At 53.8% G+C, this 18124-nt stretch overlaps 3 protein-coding genes across 3 annotated transcripts in view; all 3 read left to right on the forward strand.

The window, feature by feature from the left end:
• Positions 1-340: 340 nt before the first annotated feature.
• HOXB6 (homeobox B6) lies at positions 341-9599 on the forward strand. Its single transcript, XM_063598648.1, has 3 exons — positions 341-864; positions 7113-7605; positions 8669-9599. The coding sequence occupies exons 1-3, from the start codon at positions 703-705 to the stop codon at positions 8926-8928; spliced, it is 915 nt and encodes a 304-aa protein (XP_063454718.1). The 5' UTR covers positions 341-702; the 3' UTR covers positions 8929-9599.
• HOXB5 (homeobox B5) lies at positions 8669-14087 on the forward strand. The gene is made up of 2 exons (XM_003827503.6): positions 8669-12212; positions 12875-14087. The coding sequence occupies exons 1-2, from the start codon at positions 11651-11653 to the stop codon at positions 13120-13122; spliced, it is 810 nt and encodes a 269-aa protein (XP_003827551.1). The 5' UTR covers positions 8669-11650; the 3' UTR covers positions 13123-14087.
• Positions 14088-14849: 762 nt separating this feature from the next.
• Positions 14850-18124, forward strand: part of HOXB3 (homeobox B3) — a 41597-nt gene continuing 38322 nt past the window's right edge. Inside the window, exon 1 of the mRNA XM_055101111.3 lies at positions 14850-15209. The gene's annotated coding sequence lies outside the window, so the exon portion shown is untranslated. The remainder of the gene's footprint in view (positions 15210-18124) is intronic.

Genomic DNA, 18124 nt, shown 5'->3' on the forward strand with positions numbered 1-18124 from the left:
AGGGAGCAGAGCTCCTGTGGAGAGTGGGGAGGTTCGGAAAAGAACCCCCTTCCCAGCTGTACCGTTATGGCTTTTACACTCTGATTTCCTGCCCCCCAAATCTCACCCCTTCTCAGATTGGGGTTTCCCCAAAAAGAGAGAAGGAGAAGAAAAGAAGATGGCGACTGAGAAAAGGGTTGCTGGTGGAGCAGCCATGAAGAAATGCAATAAATTCCTTGTTGTTTTATGAAAATTTACAACTTTGTGATAGAAGTTTATGAGTGGTTGAATCCAGCGATTGGCCGGCGCCGGTCATGTGGCCGGGCGATCGTGAACATGAACTTTTTATCATTTCCCTGGTGGTTATAATGCAGCATTCTTTTGGACACCACACCTAGGTCGGAGCACTGTCGTCCTTCAGGGCTCCAGCCTCTTGATATTTTTGTACTTCAGTATCAGCTCGATAGAGCAAAAGAGAGAGAGGACGAGAGAGGGGGGTGAGGAGAAAAGAGAGAGAGAGCGCGAGAGGGAGAGGGAGAGAAGGAGGGGTGGGAATTACACAAAGAGAGAACCAAAAATAATTTTGATTCCTAAGTTAATTTGCTCACTGATCTGGGATTTTAGTCACCATGGAGGGTAAATGGACAATCTGCCCAGGACTGCAGCCCGATACTATTTTTCAAAGCCAGAACTTACTCCATTTTCTATGCAAATGTCAGAAAAATGAAACACCCTCTCTCCCAAGTCAGAGAAGGGGAAGCAACGGCTCTCACGTTGGGACAATATTATCTGGAAGCTGAAGAAGAAACTGAATACTCCTTCCTTCCTTCCTCCCTACCCATTCCTTTAAATCCGGAGGGGGAAAAAATCCCAAGGTCTGCAAAGGTAAGGGAGATTCTACAATTTTCTTCTTGTTCTTTTGCATCGCTTTTGTAGGGTGGGGGTGGGGCTTGGGGTTTTCTCCCTCCTCCCCCGTTCCAAGACGGGGCTGAACCCCACCTCTGGGCGCTGCAGGGAGAAGCTTCCCAGGAAATTCAGTGGTGGAGATATGGGTGGCTGCTTCCTGGAGGGGGAGCCAAGGCAGGGAAAGCGGGAAGAGGAATCAAAAGAGGGCCAGGAGACCAGCTCTAAGTCGCCTTTTTAAGCTTGGAGGAGAGACTCAAGCAAGGGGGGGTGCGAAAGAGAGGATGGGGGGTATCTGGGCTTCAGTGGCACCCAAAGAAGCCAGTGGTTCTGGCCTCCGCGGGCTTGCCCCTCCCCCTCCTGCCATCCCTCCCTTGTCTCGGCCTCTGGCTATTGCCCCAGCGCAGTTCTCTTGCCTGGTGCGGATATCGCTGGGTTCCCGGCAGCACTGGCATGTGAGGCGGTGGCGCTAAGGGACGTCCTGGTTTCTATAGGGCCTGGAATCTCCGCCGAGGCCGGCGAGGGAGAGGAAACGGCTAGAGAAACACAGAAAAGACAATTTACAGAGAAATGTTTACTATCTCCCTTCGGAGACATTTTTGAAATTAAAGGGCTGTGGGTGGAAACACCAAAAATGAGGGAGACTCCCCCCTCACCAGGAAGCCTGCCCGAGAATGCCCAAGTATCTCGCCACTCCCGCAGGAGGGAGCCTCGCTCTACAGGGAGACAGTTTTGTGGTTTTAATGCGGTAGGTTACAGCTGTTGGTTTCTGCGTGATACTGATTCTATTACTTGCGTTGTATTGGTATGGGATGTGTGGATTTCGGTGGAGGAAAAAATTGCCATGTGTGTGTCTGATATGATAACATTTCAAACTTTCCTGGGTCCAGACATGGTGATTGTGAAGAAGCTGTTAAGTGCCTTTTTGTTTTAGGCTTGTAAATAAAAATAAAAGAGAAAGAAATGAAAGAAGAAAATAAAAAGAAAATCCAATTATGGGACCTAGCGGCGTCTAAACTGAAAAGCTAACTGGCACTGAGCTCAGACAGTCCCGTCCCTCGGGTGTCCAATTTTATCCCTCAGTCAGGCCTTCTAGGGGGTGGGGAGGGCGGAGAACATTGGGCAGGTGACAGAGATTCCTAAAGTAGCTCGTGGGGTGGAAGTAGGTGCCAGCCTTGAGGCAAGGACTTAAAAATGGGGTAAGGGAGCTTCTGGGGAAGCTTCCAGCCAAGAGATAAGTGATGTTGGCTGTGGAGGGCAGGAGAAATTGTGATTTTTAGTCTGGTTTGCACGAACATGTGATTGCTTTTCTCTTTCTTAAGACCAGATGCAGGACATTCAGCCTCGGGCCTCTGCTTGTCCCGGAGTTACAGGGTCTGGGGCGTTTTGGAAGTGGGGATATATTTATTATCTCAGTCCTAAGCTAGGAGAGGGACGACGCTGCCACTTGTGGCGCGGAAGAGGCGGCTCTGTGGCCCCAGGTAGATGCCCTAGGTTCAGGCCCGGCCTGGGCGCCTGGAGGGACCGCTGGGCTTCGTAGCTAGAGTTCTCCGCCAGCACCCACGGCACTCGGGGACTATTCTCAAGGGAAAAATTTCCCAAACCCACCCATACTAAAGGTCTTTTTCTCCTGTAGTCTTGGGGGGTTATAAATCCTCCCTTAGACAGTTCGCTGTGACCCAAATTATGCGGTCTGCTGCCATCTACCGTCCGTTCGGAGACACGCGGCTTCGGCGCCGCAAGTCCCGCGACACTGTCCAGAGGTGCCCGACGCCTGGAGCCCCGGCCTCGCAGGGTCCACGGGATTCGGGGGATTTCGGGCCCACACCGACGCTCTCAGCTAGATCTTGGTTCCCCGGTGTGAGTTAGAGAACAGAAGTCTCTCCTCCACCCATCATCCCCAATTTCCCACTGCCCCCGTCCCCGCCCATCCTAGCCCCAAACCTGGCGGCTGGCAAGGGAAGCGGCTTCCTCTAGGGCATATTTAAAAAGGTCTAATTCTGCTTCCAGCGGGCAGGGGCCCTGAATCAAAGGGTGGAGGGATCAGAGCCGACACCCCCACCGCCATCCCCACCCCCACCCCACCAAGGCGCGGGAGAGGATGAGGCCGCTTGAGACATCCGAAGCCAAGGCTGTTCAAGGTTTATTTGGTTTTCTTCTCAGCCAAGGGAGGGGACCCGCAGGGCAGGCGCCGGCCCCGTCAGTTCCACTCGGTTGTCAAAAGACAAACCGGGTCTGTGTTCTCCTGGTTGGTTAGTGGGTTTTGCCAGCTCCTTGGTTGGTGGGTCCGTGGTGAAGGAATTGAACCGAATTTTCTGGAAACTGTTGATGTCTGCAAGTGAGTGCCGATCCCCTCCTCCATTCTCGATCTTTTCAAGCGAAGTCGACCTAAATATGATTTGGGAAAAATTTGGTAGTGGGACTGGGGCCAAATCCTTAAGGAACCACACCGTCGTAATTTCCGTTCCTGTTGGACCCTCCACACCGGCTTAACTCGACCTCCTTCCCAAGAGGGGGTGGCCAGGGCTAGGCTATGCGCCTCTGCTGCAGCGTTTGAATATTGGCCCCTGTCTCACGGGTTACTGATTAGCTTGGGCTTTCAAGCCGTAGGAGGAAGCTCTGGCAGTTCCTTTAAAGGTGCTGTGGTCCCCGTTCCTGGGTGGGGGTGGGGTTCCAGGAAATTGCCTGCGGTGCCAGGCAAACCAAGGTGTGGCCAGAGTCTGGCCGAGGGCTAGAGGAGCTGACGAGGTTAAGGGGCCTGGTGGTGCTGGGGACAAACACTGTGGCTGCAGCCCTCACCCGCTTTCGGCGCCTCTGGAGCAGCTCTTTATAGCTTTCCTGCGGCGAGGTCACTTTCTGGTGGCTATAAGGCCCGACTCAAGGAGCTGCTCTATAGGAGGCCCTGAGGGAGCCAGCCCTAGAAGGTCCTTGGCCGCTCTGAGATTTTGCTTTTGGGCAATCCAAAGGACATGTAGAGAAGTCAAGCTGGTACATGGTATTGAAACACTTCAGGGCCCTCAGGTTGTCCCCTGGACCTGCGGGTAGGAAACCGGGAGAGTGGGTTCAGCACTACTGCTCACTCCCCTAAAGATAAAAGAGGATGCCGCTCCTTTGCATAATGAAAATGAAGTCTTTGTACTTTGATTTGGAGGGGCCGATTTTAGGGCAAAGTGTCTCATCTAAACAGCCTCCCTCAACCTATGGGAGTGATCACTCAGTACCCCTGGGAACATTTATTTATGTTCCCCAAACCCAGAGAAACAGAGTCCAGGACGAGAATTGAGTTGAAATATTTTCATCCCACCCCACCCCAGCCAAAGTTGGGGGTGGTGGGGGAAGGTGCTCATCACCTCAAAGAGCTGAGGGAGAGGGCTTTATAGCTTAGAGGAAATTGGAAGCCTGGACAATGTCTCAGCACCCTCCCACACACACCACACCACACACACACACACACACACACACACACATGCAAATATCCCTCCTGAGGTTACCTATCAAGAATTTTACTCCCGAACTGAACACAACTTAGGAAACATTTTCCTGGGAGCTGGAATATGTTAGCTTGCCCACAGGACTGCAGACTCACAGCATAGAAAATTACAATTATAAATCCTGCCTGTGGGGTATCTGTACAATCCCTCTGTTATGTACTCAAGAATTGGTACACACTTCTATCCATCTCTCTGAACACACACTTCCTCATTGAGGCAGGGAGAGACACCCCAGACTGGCGGATGGCTGAGCCCGCTGTGTATTTACATATTCCCCCAAGGAGACAGACAGAGGCGGTGGACCGAACCACAGACAGATTCGTAGGGATCTGGCTCCAGAAAGGAGTCGGTCTCTGGCCTGCCCTGCCCGCCTGCTCTTTTTCCCAAACAAACGGATCAGACGAATAAACGCTCATAAATACCTCTGGGCTTAGATAAGAGCGATGAGGCGCTATTTTCTTTCATGCCCGACTCCAGGCGCCCAGGCCCTGCCCGTAGTGGCTCCATCTCCAGACAAGCAACCTGCAGAGGTGAGGTTAATTTGGGGGCTGTGACTCTAAAGATAAGGCAATTATTTCCCTGCTTCTGACACAGGGAAATGCTCCCTTCCTCACCAGATCTTATTTTGTTCAGACTTCACTGAGAAAACCACACTATTTAGTGCTAGGATGGAGACATTGTGGGCAGGGAGGAGGCAGGGAAGGCTGAGGCCCAGGGCTCAGCCTCAGCAGTAGGCAGGGAGGTGCATGCAGGTACTCTCTCCCACTTTTCCCCCCCTGTTCAAATGGCCCCTAGTCCTCTCTAGAAGCAAGCCCAGCCATACCTAGATATGGAATATTTATCCTTCTTCATTATCAGGGGGTTTAAATTTGTTTTCTTAAATGCTTATCAAACACTCCCACAGAGTCAGGTTAGGAAGTAATTGGAGGCCATCTAGGGATGGCTATTTTGCCATTAAGGTACAGCCAAGAAGTTGCCCTGAGTTTAGAGAGCCTTGGAGACCACGTTGCAACCAAATAAGTTCCCACCCTTGGTGATCCAAGCTCAGTCCCCTGCCACCTTCCCTAGTGTCTTGTACCATCTTCAGTGGGCAGAACTTGGCCAGAAAAAGGAGCCCAAAGGAAGGACAAGGCAGAGGAGGGTCAGCCTGGCCTGACATCTGACTTTGTTCCATGCCCTGGCCCCTTCTTGTCCCCAGGTGTGAAGGTTGTCACCCTTCACTACTTGGCCTGTGTATGTATATTAGAATGTTGAAAATGCACTGTGGCCCTGTCTCCCAGCCTGGGCTCAATGCTCATTTTCCTTGGATGAAAGAGCCAGAGACATACATTCTCTGACACACCCAAATTTGTAAGGCAGCAAAGCTGATGATACAAACACAGGGTGTGGGAGGGAATTGTAGCAATGCTGAGATACAGACAGAAGGGAGAGGGGATGCTGGCTGATGGCTGGAAGCAGCCTGCTGAGTCCCCAAGAGAATGCAAACGACCTTCTCTCCCTATCAAACTAAAGCAAAAACCAAGTCTTGGGAAAGAATTAATTTTAAAAAGAACTGGCAGCTCCTACAGAGACTTAGAAGAGGAGTGAGGATGCATTTCTTCCCAGTGGTCTCTGACTGCCTCAACTATCAGGAGGGTTTGAAGCCCACAACTGGAAGAAGAATGATTTCTTCCTTGTGCCCAGATTTACTGGGACATCCCTGATTCCTGAAAATCCTATAGCCCAGGCTATTCTTAAGTCTTTTGGGATTGCAGAGGGTACTGGAGTGAGGGTTGCAGGCAGGATAGGGATCAGACAAATAAAGCCACCTAGGCTGAGGGATACCCCTCACTCCTTCACTCCATATCACCAAGTGAGGAGAGGGCTAGTCCCTTTCCCCAGTGCCCCTTCCCCTGCCAAGGGTGAGCAGCTGCATACTAGAACCAGGCAGAATGTTTTGGGCAGCCACCCTCGTCGCCGCCTTCCAAGAAGCTCCTAGTCTAGCCACAGAGTCAGAAGGGGAAGCTTGGGCTCAGTCCCTCCTGCCAGCTCCTCCTCTTCTGGGTCTTCTAGGCAGTGGGATCTGGCCTGCCCCCTCAGACCAGAAGGGTTGTGGAGAAGCAGGAACAATAAGCCGAGGCTTGGAGGAGACAGAGCAGATCTGATAAACAGGAAAAACGATGTTCAAAACCTGGGGAGGAGGGTGTTTCTTCTTTGCTTATCTTAGCGGAGAACTCTTCTCACCTTCTACCGACACAAAACCCTAGAAACAAACCTTCTTTAGTTCTCTCTCAAGGCGATTCGGAGACATTTACCCACCCCTCCCTGGAGAGAAGGGGTCGAAGCAACGCAGGGGTTAACTTTTCTGAAAACACAATTAACTTTTTCCAATCCTGCGTGGGGTGGGGGAGAGACATATTTATTTAATCACCCGGGAGTGGGGTGGTCTCAATCTAAACGTTCCCTCCTCCCTCAAAGGCACTGAGCCTGTTTCACAGATCCTACGTAGGTGGAACAGGACGCGTTGTGTTGTTGGGGAGAGAGAGGAGAAAGGCGAAGGAGAAGGAGGAAAAAAAAAAGGTTGATAGGTTTGTGCGCGGGTCCCTCGTGCGGGCTGCGCTCCTCCTGGGTGCTATTTGACAATTCCTGCCTCTGCCATTGGTCAGTGTTGGATCAGATGGTTGTATTTCCTTCTGGCCCTCACTGGCACCTCGCCATCCCCCCTCAGCTAAAACCCAATCTCGGATATACTACTAATAGGCGCGGCGCTCGGACTATAAAACACAACAAATCATAAACCCGGCGGAGCAGCAGCGGCCGCGCGCGCCTCCCCTCCCAATGAGTTCCTATTTCGTGAACTCCACCTTCCCCGTCACTCTGGCCAGCGGGCAGGAGTCCTTCCTGGGCCAGCTACCGCTCTATTCGTCGGGCTATGCGGACCCGCTGAGACATTACCCCGCGCCCTACGGGCCAGGGCCGGGCCAGGACAAGGGCTTTGCCACTTCCTCCTATTACCCGCCGGCGGGCGGTGGCTACGGCCGAGCGGCGCCCTGCGACTACGGGCCGGCGCCGGCCTTCTACCGCGAGAAAGAGTCGGCCTGCGCACTCTCCGGCGCCGACGAGCAGCCCCCGTTCCACCCCGAGCCGCGGAAGTCGGACTGCGCGCAGGACAAGAGCGTGTTCGGCGAGACAGAAGAGCAGAAGTGCTCCACTCCGGTCTACCCGTGGATGCAGCGGATGAATTCGTGCAACAGTGAGTGAGACTTCCCGTCGCCGTCGCCCCGGCTCCCCTGGGCGCCCACCCCGGGACACAGAACTAGTGAGCGCCCCCTGCCCCAATCTCCCACAGGGTGCTGGGTGGGCATCTCAGTTAGGAGATAGAAGAAGATTGGGCGCCGGCCGGGGGTCTCTCGCTGTGTCCCCTATTAGGCAGGAGTTACAAAGTTTGCAAAGTCCCAGCCGCACTGGGAGCCATGGGGAGCAAGTGTGCTCTCCTGGGGCGCCTGGCCAGAGCCGGGGTTCCAGGACAGGGAAGGGAGCAGGAGCCTGCAGTCACTGGCTTGGCTTTACTTTGAGCCCCCAACCCCCCTCTCCCAGCCCTGGTAGGGTTCCCCAACCAAAGACGGCTCCATTAAAAACGGAGTGCGTCATGCAAGGGGGTAGGGGGTGACGCTGAAGAGGAAGAGTTGAGTCTGTCTGGGACTGTGTTTCCCTGAGGGTGGGGAGCTGGGGCAAGATGAGGCACCAGGAAAGGGGTGGTAGTCAGAGGAGGGAGGAGGAATAAGGGGAAGGAAGAGAGAGGGAGCAGGCGGAGCGAGAGAGGGAGAAACAGGCGCGGGGTCTCAGGTTGGATTATTTGTTGGCCTTAAGTCCCAACTGATGTCCATTAGCCGGACTCGAAAGTGAGGAGCCGTTAATGTGGACTATGGATCGATCTACGTCATTACGGATTAACGGCCTGGATTTATCATTGGGTTGGGGGGATGACGGGGGGTGGGAACAAGATGGATGGAAAGGGAGGGACAGACAAGATGCAACTAGGAAGAGACACACCTGACCAGCCCCTCCCCCCAGGCTCAGGTGGGAGTTCAAACTGCTCCTCCCCTCCCCCATCTAGAGTCTAGACAGACGGCACAGGCCTAGGAGACTAGGAGGGAATCTGGAGGGGGCGCTGGAGGAGTGCGAAACGGGGGAAGGGAGCCGGCAGAATAGAGGGCATCCCGGTACTGGCTGGAGTCTGTGTTCGAGGGTCGACTAGGGGAGGGGGCCCTGGGCCCGGTGACCGCAGGCCTCAGCATCTCCACTCTGCGTAACAGGTTCCTCCTTTGGGCCCAGCGGCCGGCGAGGCCGCCAGACATACACACGTTACCAGACGCTGGAGCTGGAGAAGGAGTTTCACTACAATCGCTACCTGACGCGGCGGCGGCGCATCGAGATCGCGCACGCCCTGTGCCTGACGGAGAGGCAGATCAAGATATGGTTCCAGAACCGACGCATGAAGTGGAAAAAGGAGAGCAAACTGCTCAGCGCGTCTCAGCTCAGTGCCGAGGAGGAGGAAGAAAAACAGGCCGAGTGAAGGTGCTGGAAAGGGAGGGAGGACGCGAGGGGAAAGGCCTGTGGGGAGCCGAGGGCGTCAGAGAGACCCGGGAAGGAAGGCTCTCGGGTGGGGGAGCCAGGAGACCTGCTCTCCGGCGCAGACAGGCGGGGCCCAGCGCTCTCCTGGACGCCCCCGCCCGCACAGCTCCCGGCGGGTGCTCCGAGGCCTCACTACTCGAGCCCACCCAGCATCCCGCGCGCCCTTCCTTCCCGAGGAACTCGCCTCAGCCTGATCAGGCTTCCTGGTGAGAACTGAGGAGCGGACTCACTTGATGTTTCCTGGAAGCAGAGCAAAATGCTCTTGTCCCTGTCGCGTCTCATTTTGTCCATGTCCCCTGTGCACGGTTCAATGGTAGATTCGCTGTCCCCTCAGCGGGGGCCTTGAAGACTCCCTGATCCCAGACCTGTCGTCTCTCCCACCCCCTCCCCAAAGCCACTGGAAGGAGCACATACTACCTAGAAGTAAGAAGAGGAGCCTCAGAAGAAAACAAAGTTCTATTTTATTAATTTTCTATGTGTTGTGTTTGTAGTCTTGTCTTAGCTCTGGACGTGAAATACTTCGATGATGATGATGATGATGATGATGATAATAATAATAATAATAATAATAATAATAATAACAGCAACAATAATAAAGATGTGAAAACTCCACGCTCGGTCACCTCCAATCCTCCCCTGCCATTTTTTCCTCTCTCCTCAACCCCCAGCCTCTCCATCTTTCCTGAGCCAGAATTCTTCAGCAAAGGCGAGAGCCCTGGCCCGCCGAAGCGAGCCCTGTTCGACTGGAAAGTTACAGCTGAGATAAAGGCTGGAGCGATCAGTCCTGCCCAGGCCCCAGCGCTGCGTTTCCCTGGTGCTGAGGCTCACAGCCGCTTCTCCCCGTGCAGACTTGGGGGATGGAGAGGGGCTGTGTCCCTCTCATTCTCTAGCCTTTCCTCGTGTATACACAGCACTAAGGGAGCCACTGAGGCCCCTAAAGCTCTCTGGCGGAGACGGAGCCATAGTCTGGGGGCCTCTGCAGCGCTTTTCTGTCCTCACCTTCGCAGCGACCCCTGGTCTTTGGCCCGTCCACATGGCCAGGTTTTTTCGCCAGCCTTGGCCCTCCGCTCCTGGCCTGTGGCTCTGGAGACTAAAAAATGGGGCCACTGGGTATCTCTCACCCTGCAGCTGAAGGCTCCAGGTGCCCCTTCCCACCTCAAGTAGGAGATCAGCCTCAAGTAGGGGAATGTAAAGCCACCAGCCAGGCACAGGCCGAAGGGCACAACTTTCCCTTGCTCCTTGGAGACCCCAGGGCAGGAGGCCAGGTGATGGGGCATTTAGTGTCATCCTCTCAACCCAGAATGGCTCATTCTCTCTCTGCTTGCACCGGCACCCAGAAGGCAAGCTGCGGCCACTGTTTTCCTTTCTTCCTCCGCCCTCTCGCTTCCTTTCTTATTTTTAAAGAAAATAGTCCCCTCCTAATAGGAGACCAGCTGCGGCGGTCTCTGGCCGCCCAGCGTGCTCAGCAAAGCATGCGGGTCCTTGGAACCCCTTTTCCGGGAAGGCGGCTGCCACCAGGCAAATTCTCAAACTGCCCAGCTGCGAGTGAGGGGCCTGTAGTGGGGCCTCCGAATGCAATAGCCGAGGAGGAGGGGAAGGGATCCCGCTTTACAAACTCTCAGACACATGTTACTACTCAAACCCAAGCAGCAGACGCGGTGGCCGCTGCAGTCTTTTCGGCAACTAGGCCGCTTAGCCCCAGCTGTGCTCGGTTTCTGGGGTCCCTGTCCTGCTCTGTCACTCCCCACGCCTGGGCTAAGGACCACCAAGGAGGTCCGGAAGGGGATTTCGAACTTCCAAGTGGCCCAGGAGAAGTGAACGCTTCTCCTTCTTTTTCAAGCCTCCCGCCCAGCCCTGCGGGCTCGGCCTGGGCGCTGTGGACCGGTAACAGCAGTTCCACCAGGATGCAGGCCGGGCTAAGCTCCTGGGGAAAACCCGTTGCAATAATTGTTTTTCACACACAACTTCCAACCCTTCCCCCATTTCCGCCTCCAATTCGGAGACTTGCAAAGCCCAAGAAAGGGAAAAGCAACTCTATCTTTGATCTTCTCATCCAAAGTTAAAATAATAACGACAATGATGATGTAGGGAGAAAGAACCAAATAGAGAGGCTAACCCCACCCACAAGAAAGTGGGTAAAAAGCCCAACCCCTGCTCTAAAAGGCTCAACCCTGTGGCTGAGCCTTGGCCGGGTTTCTTTCTCTCCCGGCGACTGCAGGGAGCCTGCAGGGAGCCAGCAGGGAGGCAGCCGCCCGCCGCCATGGCGGTCTCACGCCCGCGCTCCCGTCGGTCGCCGGGAGGTGGCGCGCTCTGCTCAGAGGCCAAAGCCAACCTTCTCTCTGTTTCTCCCCCTTCTCCTTTTTTCCCCCTCTCTCGGAGGCTCGCATTGAATCGGCCCTAACGATTCTCGGATCGTCATTATTTGTAACCATAGAGCATGAATTACCTCTTGAGGTCATCAGCGAGAATTTACGACTGGTCAACAAAAGCACGTGATTCCCTAACGCCCCCCCACCCCCCTTCCAACCCCCCCCCATATTTGGCCGCATACATAGCAAAACGAAGTACAGTGCATCGCTATAATTCATTAATACATCATAAATCGTGAAGCACAGGGTTATAACGACCACGATCCACAAATCAAGCCCTCCAAAATCACCCAAATGAGCTCGTACTTTGTAAACTCCTTCTCGGGGCGTTATCCAAATGGCCCGGACTATCAGTTGCTAAATTATGGCAGTGGCAGCTCTCTGAGCGGCTCTTACAGGGATCCCGCTGCCATGCACACCGGCTCTTACGGCTACAATTACAATGGGATGGACCTCAGCGTCAACCGCTCCTCGGCCTCCTCCAGCCACTTTGGGGCGGTGGGCGAGAGCTCGCGCGCCTTTCCCGCGCCCGCCCAGGAGCCCCGCTTCAGGCAAGCGGCTTCGAGCTGCTCCCTGTCCTCGCCCGAGTCCCTGCCCTGCACCAACGGCGACAGCCACGGCGCCAAGCCCTCTGCTTCGTCCCCCTCCGACCAGGCGACCTCAGCCAGCTCCAGCGCCAATTTCACCGAAATAGACGAGGCCAGCGCGTCCTCGGAGCCTGAGGAAGCGGCAAGCCAGCTAAGCAGCCCCAGCCTAGCTCGGGCGCAGCCAGAGCCCATGGCCACCTCCACAGCCGCGCCCGAGGGGCAGACTCCGCAGATATTCCCCTGGATGAGGAAGCTTCACATCAGCCATGGTAATTCTCTCTCTTTTTTGTCTTCTCGGCTTTCCTTCTCTGCGTTTTGGGGTGGGATGGGGGGGACAAGGAGAGCTTGGCTTTACCCTAAATATAGATTCATTTTTCTAAGGGGGAGAAGTATCTAAGAGGGGCCTCATAGCTTCGTAGACAGAGCCAAAAAGGGTCTCTCTGTTAAGAGGGGGGTATTTTTAATAATTTGTTTCCAGCTTCGGCTTAGGTTTTTATTAGCGCAGCTGAACCAGCTTTAGGATAAAGGATGGGGTTCATATAATGTGGGGAAGGGTCCTGCTTACCCCTGAAATTTTGAGACTGTCGCTAGCAAAGAAGGGGTGAGCAGTAAAAGGAGCTTTCCGGGGCAAAAGTGCAACCGCTCTCCTCCCTCCCGGGGCGAGCGGCCGCCTGAGCCCAGCCAAGGGTGAGGCACTAGGAGCGAGCAAGAGACAAAGCCGGGCGCACTGGCTGCCTGCAGAAGTGGGGGATGCAGTAGAAAGGGGTGCAGAAATCGAGCTTGAATGTGGGCATCTGGAGTAGAGAGGATTGGAGCTGTGGTGAGCTGGGTGCCGGGACGCCTGGGTCCTGCTCCCCCGCCCCCTCCCACCCAGTGCCCCCTCCCTTAACCGGAATAACGTTGCCTTGCGGCTTTCCTCTATCTGCTCCAGATATGACCGGGCCGGACGGGAAAAGGGCCCGGACCGCGTATACCCGCTACCAGACCCTGGAGCTGGAAAAGGAGTTCCACTTCAACCGCTACCTGACCCGGCGACGGCGCATCGAGATCGCCCACGCACTCTGCCTGTCCGAGCGCCAGATCAAGATCTGGTTCCAGAACCGGCGCATGAAGTGGAAGAAGGACAACAAATTGAAAAGTATGAGCCTGGCTACAGCTGGCAGCGCCTTCCAGCCCTGAGCCCGCCCAGAGGAGCCCAGCGGCCCAAGAGCCCGTGCCACCCCCAGCCCTGGCCCCTCCAATCCTCCCCGCTCTGCCGCCGCCCGCTGGGGACCGGTTCCCACAAGCCTGCCTCGCCCCGGCCTTGTGTTACGATATTTCGTTTGGTCTTAGGTCTTCCTGTGGCTCCCTCTCTCCTGGACTGGTTATCTTGTTATTATTGTTAATTATTATTATTATTATTATTATTATTTTCCTTCCATGCCCCCAACTCCCTTCTGCTTGTCCCAAATCCGCCAGTGTTTCTGAATGTTTGTGTCTGTGGTTGCAGTCTTTCCCCCAGGAAAAAAAAAAAAAAGAAATTCGCATGTTTAATATGAACTCTCCCCTCCCCATCTGTGTTCTAACTTATTTATAAAAAGATGATCGCTGTATTTTGAGTTTCAGCTGGAAACTTCTGTAAGGGGCAGCAGTTGAGGTGGGGTAGTGCCGCAGTGGGGTCAAGCTGAGCTGGCTTCGGAGATGGAGTCCCTTTTCATTCTCCTCCTCCTCCCTCCTCACTCCCTAGGCCCAAGTCTCCTAGGGGCTTGGTCCTAGGGTGGGAAGGGGCTAGGGAGGACCAAAGGGATGGTATTGAGAAGAGAGAAAGAAGATAGTGAGATTTAAGTTCCTGCTGCCTGGGTAGGCCCCAGAAGGCCTGGTCTGGGAGTATACGGAAACAAAAATGATCCTCAGTGCAAAATGTCTTGTGTATTTCTCTGTGAATCCATGGGTCTGGCTAGAGGGCCCAAAGCTTGTAAATATGGGGATAGTCTGGGTCAGACCCATCTCTCCCTTACCCATCTTGCTTCCAAGACCATTTGTAGTGAGCGAGTGGATGCTGTGCTATGTGTGAAATCTGTCTTTGCGGGGCCTGTCTCAGTGATTCGCTTTTGGTATTTGTTTGTAGCTTTCCTGGAAGTCAAATAAATGTTTCCCCCACTCCACTGCCCTTCCACTTGTCTTTTCTCCGAGGGGTCTGCCTCTCCCATCCCGGGCACACCCTGCACCATTCTCAATAGATCTGGAGTGCAGGGAAGAAAAAGTAGGCTGCTCCCCAACAGCTCTTCTCAGCCATGTAAGTCACTGGCTTGGTCAACAGTGCTTGGGCCAGGGAACAGACCTTCATGCCTGGGGGACTCCAAGGCCCAGAAACCCCATGTGGGGCTGGGGCAGCTAGACTTCATCCTGGTCTTCCACTAGCTGGCCAAGGAAGCCTCTGGAAAACTTCTGGGAAAGTAATTTGGGCCTAAGTCCTCAGCAGGAGGCTCCTGGCCTTTTGGGAGTGGTAGAGGCCTGCCCACCCCCCTGTCTCCTACTCCAAGTCCCAATTCAGCTCTGCCACCAACTAAAGCAAAAAAAAAAAAAAAAAAAAAAAAATTCAGCTGGATTTCAAAGGATTTCTCTCACCCTCAGCCTTCCCTACCCTTATCAAGGGCTCCTTCTCTCCAAGGGCCCAACTGATCTTCCCTCTTGATTAGGAGTTAGGGTCCTTTCAGAAAGACCCCTGGTTCCCTTTCAGCCTGGCCCAGGGCTAGGGCCCAGTCTACCTCCATCCAAGTCAGCCTCCACCCTGAGCACAAGAGTCAAGTCTGGACACTTACCCGGTCAATCCCTTCCAGCTTGGCCCAACTTCTTACTGGACTTGGAGGGAGGTGGAGCTGGTGAGGAGGAAGCCGAGGGTCGTGGAGGCTCTACTTGGCCCTCCTTTCCCTTCACCCCTTGACTTTGTCTCCCTTTGTCGATAGCAAACTATCCCAAAAGTCGCTATGACATTTAGATGTCAAATGGATAGGGGTTTTATCTCGAAGTTAGATCGTAAAAATCGCCGAGAAGTCAGACAGATACCCCTCACTGGCTCGAGAAAGTCACGTGAGGTCCATAAAGTTAGTTTTATGGTTTTGGGGAGTTGACACCGCGCAGTATATTTCACATTCTCCAGAATGTTAAGTGACACTTTAACTGCTCGCTGTGGTGGGGAAGTGGGCAGAGGTAGGTGAGCACTCTCCCAGCCTGGAGCAGCCGGACCAGCCCAGAAGGCAGCGGCGGCCCAGGCCAGCATTCCCGCAGTAAGTCGCTTTCAGCTTTCGCTTTTACCCCTTGCAATTCTGGGGCTTGGGACTGGGGGAAGAAAACTTGTTTCCACCTGGGGCTGTGGGGTGATGTAGGGGAAATTTAGCCTGTTTTATGCGCCCAGTTCTAAGGGACTGGGTGCCTGAAATGAGTGCTCTCAGTTTCTTAAGGCCTCATCGGTCGGGGGTGCCTGATTTTTACCAGCAGGAGTGTCTGACTTTGTGGGGAAAAGGGTTTGTGTGGGGGATCCATGCTCCCTCAGTGCCAGTGGAAATTTAGGGACCAGGAAGGAGGGGTGTGTATTGCTGAAAGAAGGGGCCATTGGTGGGGGCCACTTCACTGCTGGATATCTTCAGACAACTATCCCCCCATCCTCCGGAAAGAAACTTTATGACATTCATTTGTCAGAGGTGTGTGGGGGTGCACCGCTGGGCACTTTTATCTGGATACATCTGAGCTGAGAAAAAGCACCGGGTAGGCGGCTGCTGTGGGCTACCTTGCCCTGGGGTGATCTCTGGCTTTCCGATCTTTGAAGCCCATAAAAAGAGGTCCCTCCGGTTATCTTTGGCTTCATCAGGCTTCTCTGGGATGGGGAGCACAGCGCTGCTTTTGCCTCCACCTTCAGCCTGTTGGTCTCAAGCTAATCTTCCTCCTTGGCTCGAAGTAGGATCCTGAAGTCAGACTAGGGAGCAGACAGAGAGGGCAATTCCCCCAATTCAAAACCTAATTCCTGAACCAGGAGTGGGGGAAGGGAAGAGCTTCTTCTCTTGCCTAGAGGTGTTAGGTGTTTAAGTAGAACTCTGGCAAGCCCTCCTCAAATAAAATCAGCTCAAGAATACAAATCCCTCAACTGTCGGGAGGAAATAGATTCAGGAGCTGGAAGAGAAAATAGGAAAGGTGCTCTTTTTTCCTCTCTTTTTACCTCTTCTTTTCTGGGCACACCCTCAAAGGCCCCTTTGTTTTGTAGAACCATAAACCAGAGAGACTTCAGGGTTTGATCCACAGGGGTTCTGTTATTTTCTAGGGAAAAGTCACCCTTCTAAAAGTCAGAGGCTTCTTCCCCACCAAATTGACCCCCCTCCAATTTAACACCCATGGGGCTAACTACCCTGTCACTCCTACTTTCACCAGCCTGCCATCCCTTGATTCAGCTCACCAACTGCCATAGGTAGTTTCTGGGATTGGATATGTGGCACCTCAAGGGGCTTCTGATCTTTGGGACAAGGATGGGGTCATAAGACTCCCTTTTTCTCATTAAGGGACATTGGAGTTCTCCCCCTGTCCTCTTTCTCCTGAAGCCACTTTCTATTCCCTGAGCTCTCTATCCACTGCCCAAGCCTGACTTACAGGAAATCCTTAACAGGCTTTAAGAGCAGAGTCACCCTGGTTTGAAGACATATCATCCCAAGAATGATGAGGGCATTTGTATCCCTTAGAAAGGAGACACAGGTCATCTCCCAAAGGATCCCCAGCACCATTGAAAATATAAAGAAGTGCTGGAGGCACAGCTTCCACAGTCTTCCACTCTACAAGGCAACGGAGTTGACAGACATGCAGACAAAGAGCTCTGCAAGGGAGAGTCTGACCTGGGTCTCCAGGGGAACCCCATTCCTATTGTGCCCCTGGCCTCACTCTAATATACTTCCCTTTCTGAAAGCCCTTCTGGAAGCTAGAACCCCAGATAGCAAGGCCTGCTCCTGAAAAGTTGTTTCTTTGCCCCCTCTCATGTCAGTTCTGTAGGCTCTAACATCTACTAGGCATATCTGGTCGGATTTTCCAGGATGGCAAAGAGCAAATTGGGGTGCCCACTTCCACCTCAGTGAACAAACTCTTGAAGGGTCTCCTCCAGCTCTAAGCAGGTCCTGGAGAAGATGCCCTAGGCTGGGCTTTCCTCTTCTCCACCTCAGGCTCCCTGAGCTGAACCCTAGTCCTGTCTGAACCCCAGTCAGGACAAGCTGCGGGAGGCAATGAGAGGTGTGAAGGGATTTCTGATGCCAAGAACTCTCTCCTCTGCCCCAGACCTCTGTCCTCTCCTCCTGCCCTCCCAGGCTGTCTCCCTCTAAGAGAGCTGCTCTACTCTCTCCAGGGCTTTGCTCTCCCTCCTCTCCCACCTGCTTTCTCTCCCTGCCAGTCCAGGCTTCAACCTCTTGAGCTACAAGCCAAGCCGGTACCCTCTGGCCAAATCTTCAACCTGGGGCAGGCCCCAGGAGGTGACAGCTGGAGATTAAGGCTGCAGTTTCTCTTTTCCCTCTGAGGCCAGCCTGGCCACCACTCGGTGGACAATTCAATTTTGATTTTTTTTGTTTTGTTTTATTTGGTTATTTGTTTTGTTTTGTTTCTCTGAGGCCAATGGGTGGGAGGAAGTATAAAGAAGTGTAAACAGGAAAGCCAGCTGGGCCTGGAGTTCCAAGTGCCCATATTTCATCGGCTTCCTCTCCATAACTGTGGCAGGGACACTTAACCCTTCCCTGGCTGTGAGAAGTTATTCTCTGAGGGCTGGTGAGCAGAATGGGAAGATCTAAGAGGCAGCTCCTTTCCTTGCCTGGTTCCTTTATCCCTGGGATTTGCAGGCCAAGGATTCTGAGCAATGGAGAAGACAGAAGCTCAGCACAACCCCCCCAAACTCAGTCCCTTCCCAGGGCTAGTCTCCCCAGCATGGACTTCTCAGCTTGGGGGACCAACCTGGTCAATCTCGGAAGACAGGGCTAGCAAGAATGAGCTCCCCTCTTTTAAGGGAGGGGATACTGGTAACCCTCCCCATTTTTGGAGTTTTTCAGAGTAATCGGATTTTGAGGCTGAGATCTGCCCACAGTGAGACTTATTGATTGCTGCAGCGCTGTTACACATCCATATTAATTAACACCGCCTGGAAACAGAGCTGTTTGGGGAGGGGAAGGGAAAAACGGGGGCC

The sequence above is a fragment of the Pan paniscus genome, chromosome 19 (assembly GCF_029289425.2).
Source record: "Pan paniscus chromosome 19, NHGRI_mPanPan1-v2.0_pri, whole genome shotgun sequence".
Taxonomy (NCBI): Eukaryota; Metazoa; Chordata; class Mammalia; order Primates; family Hominidae; genus Pan; species Pan paniscus.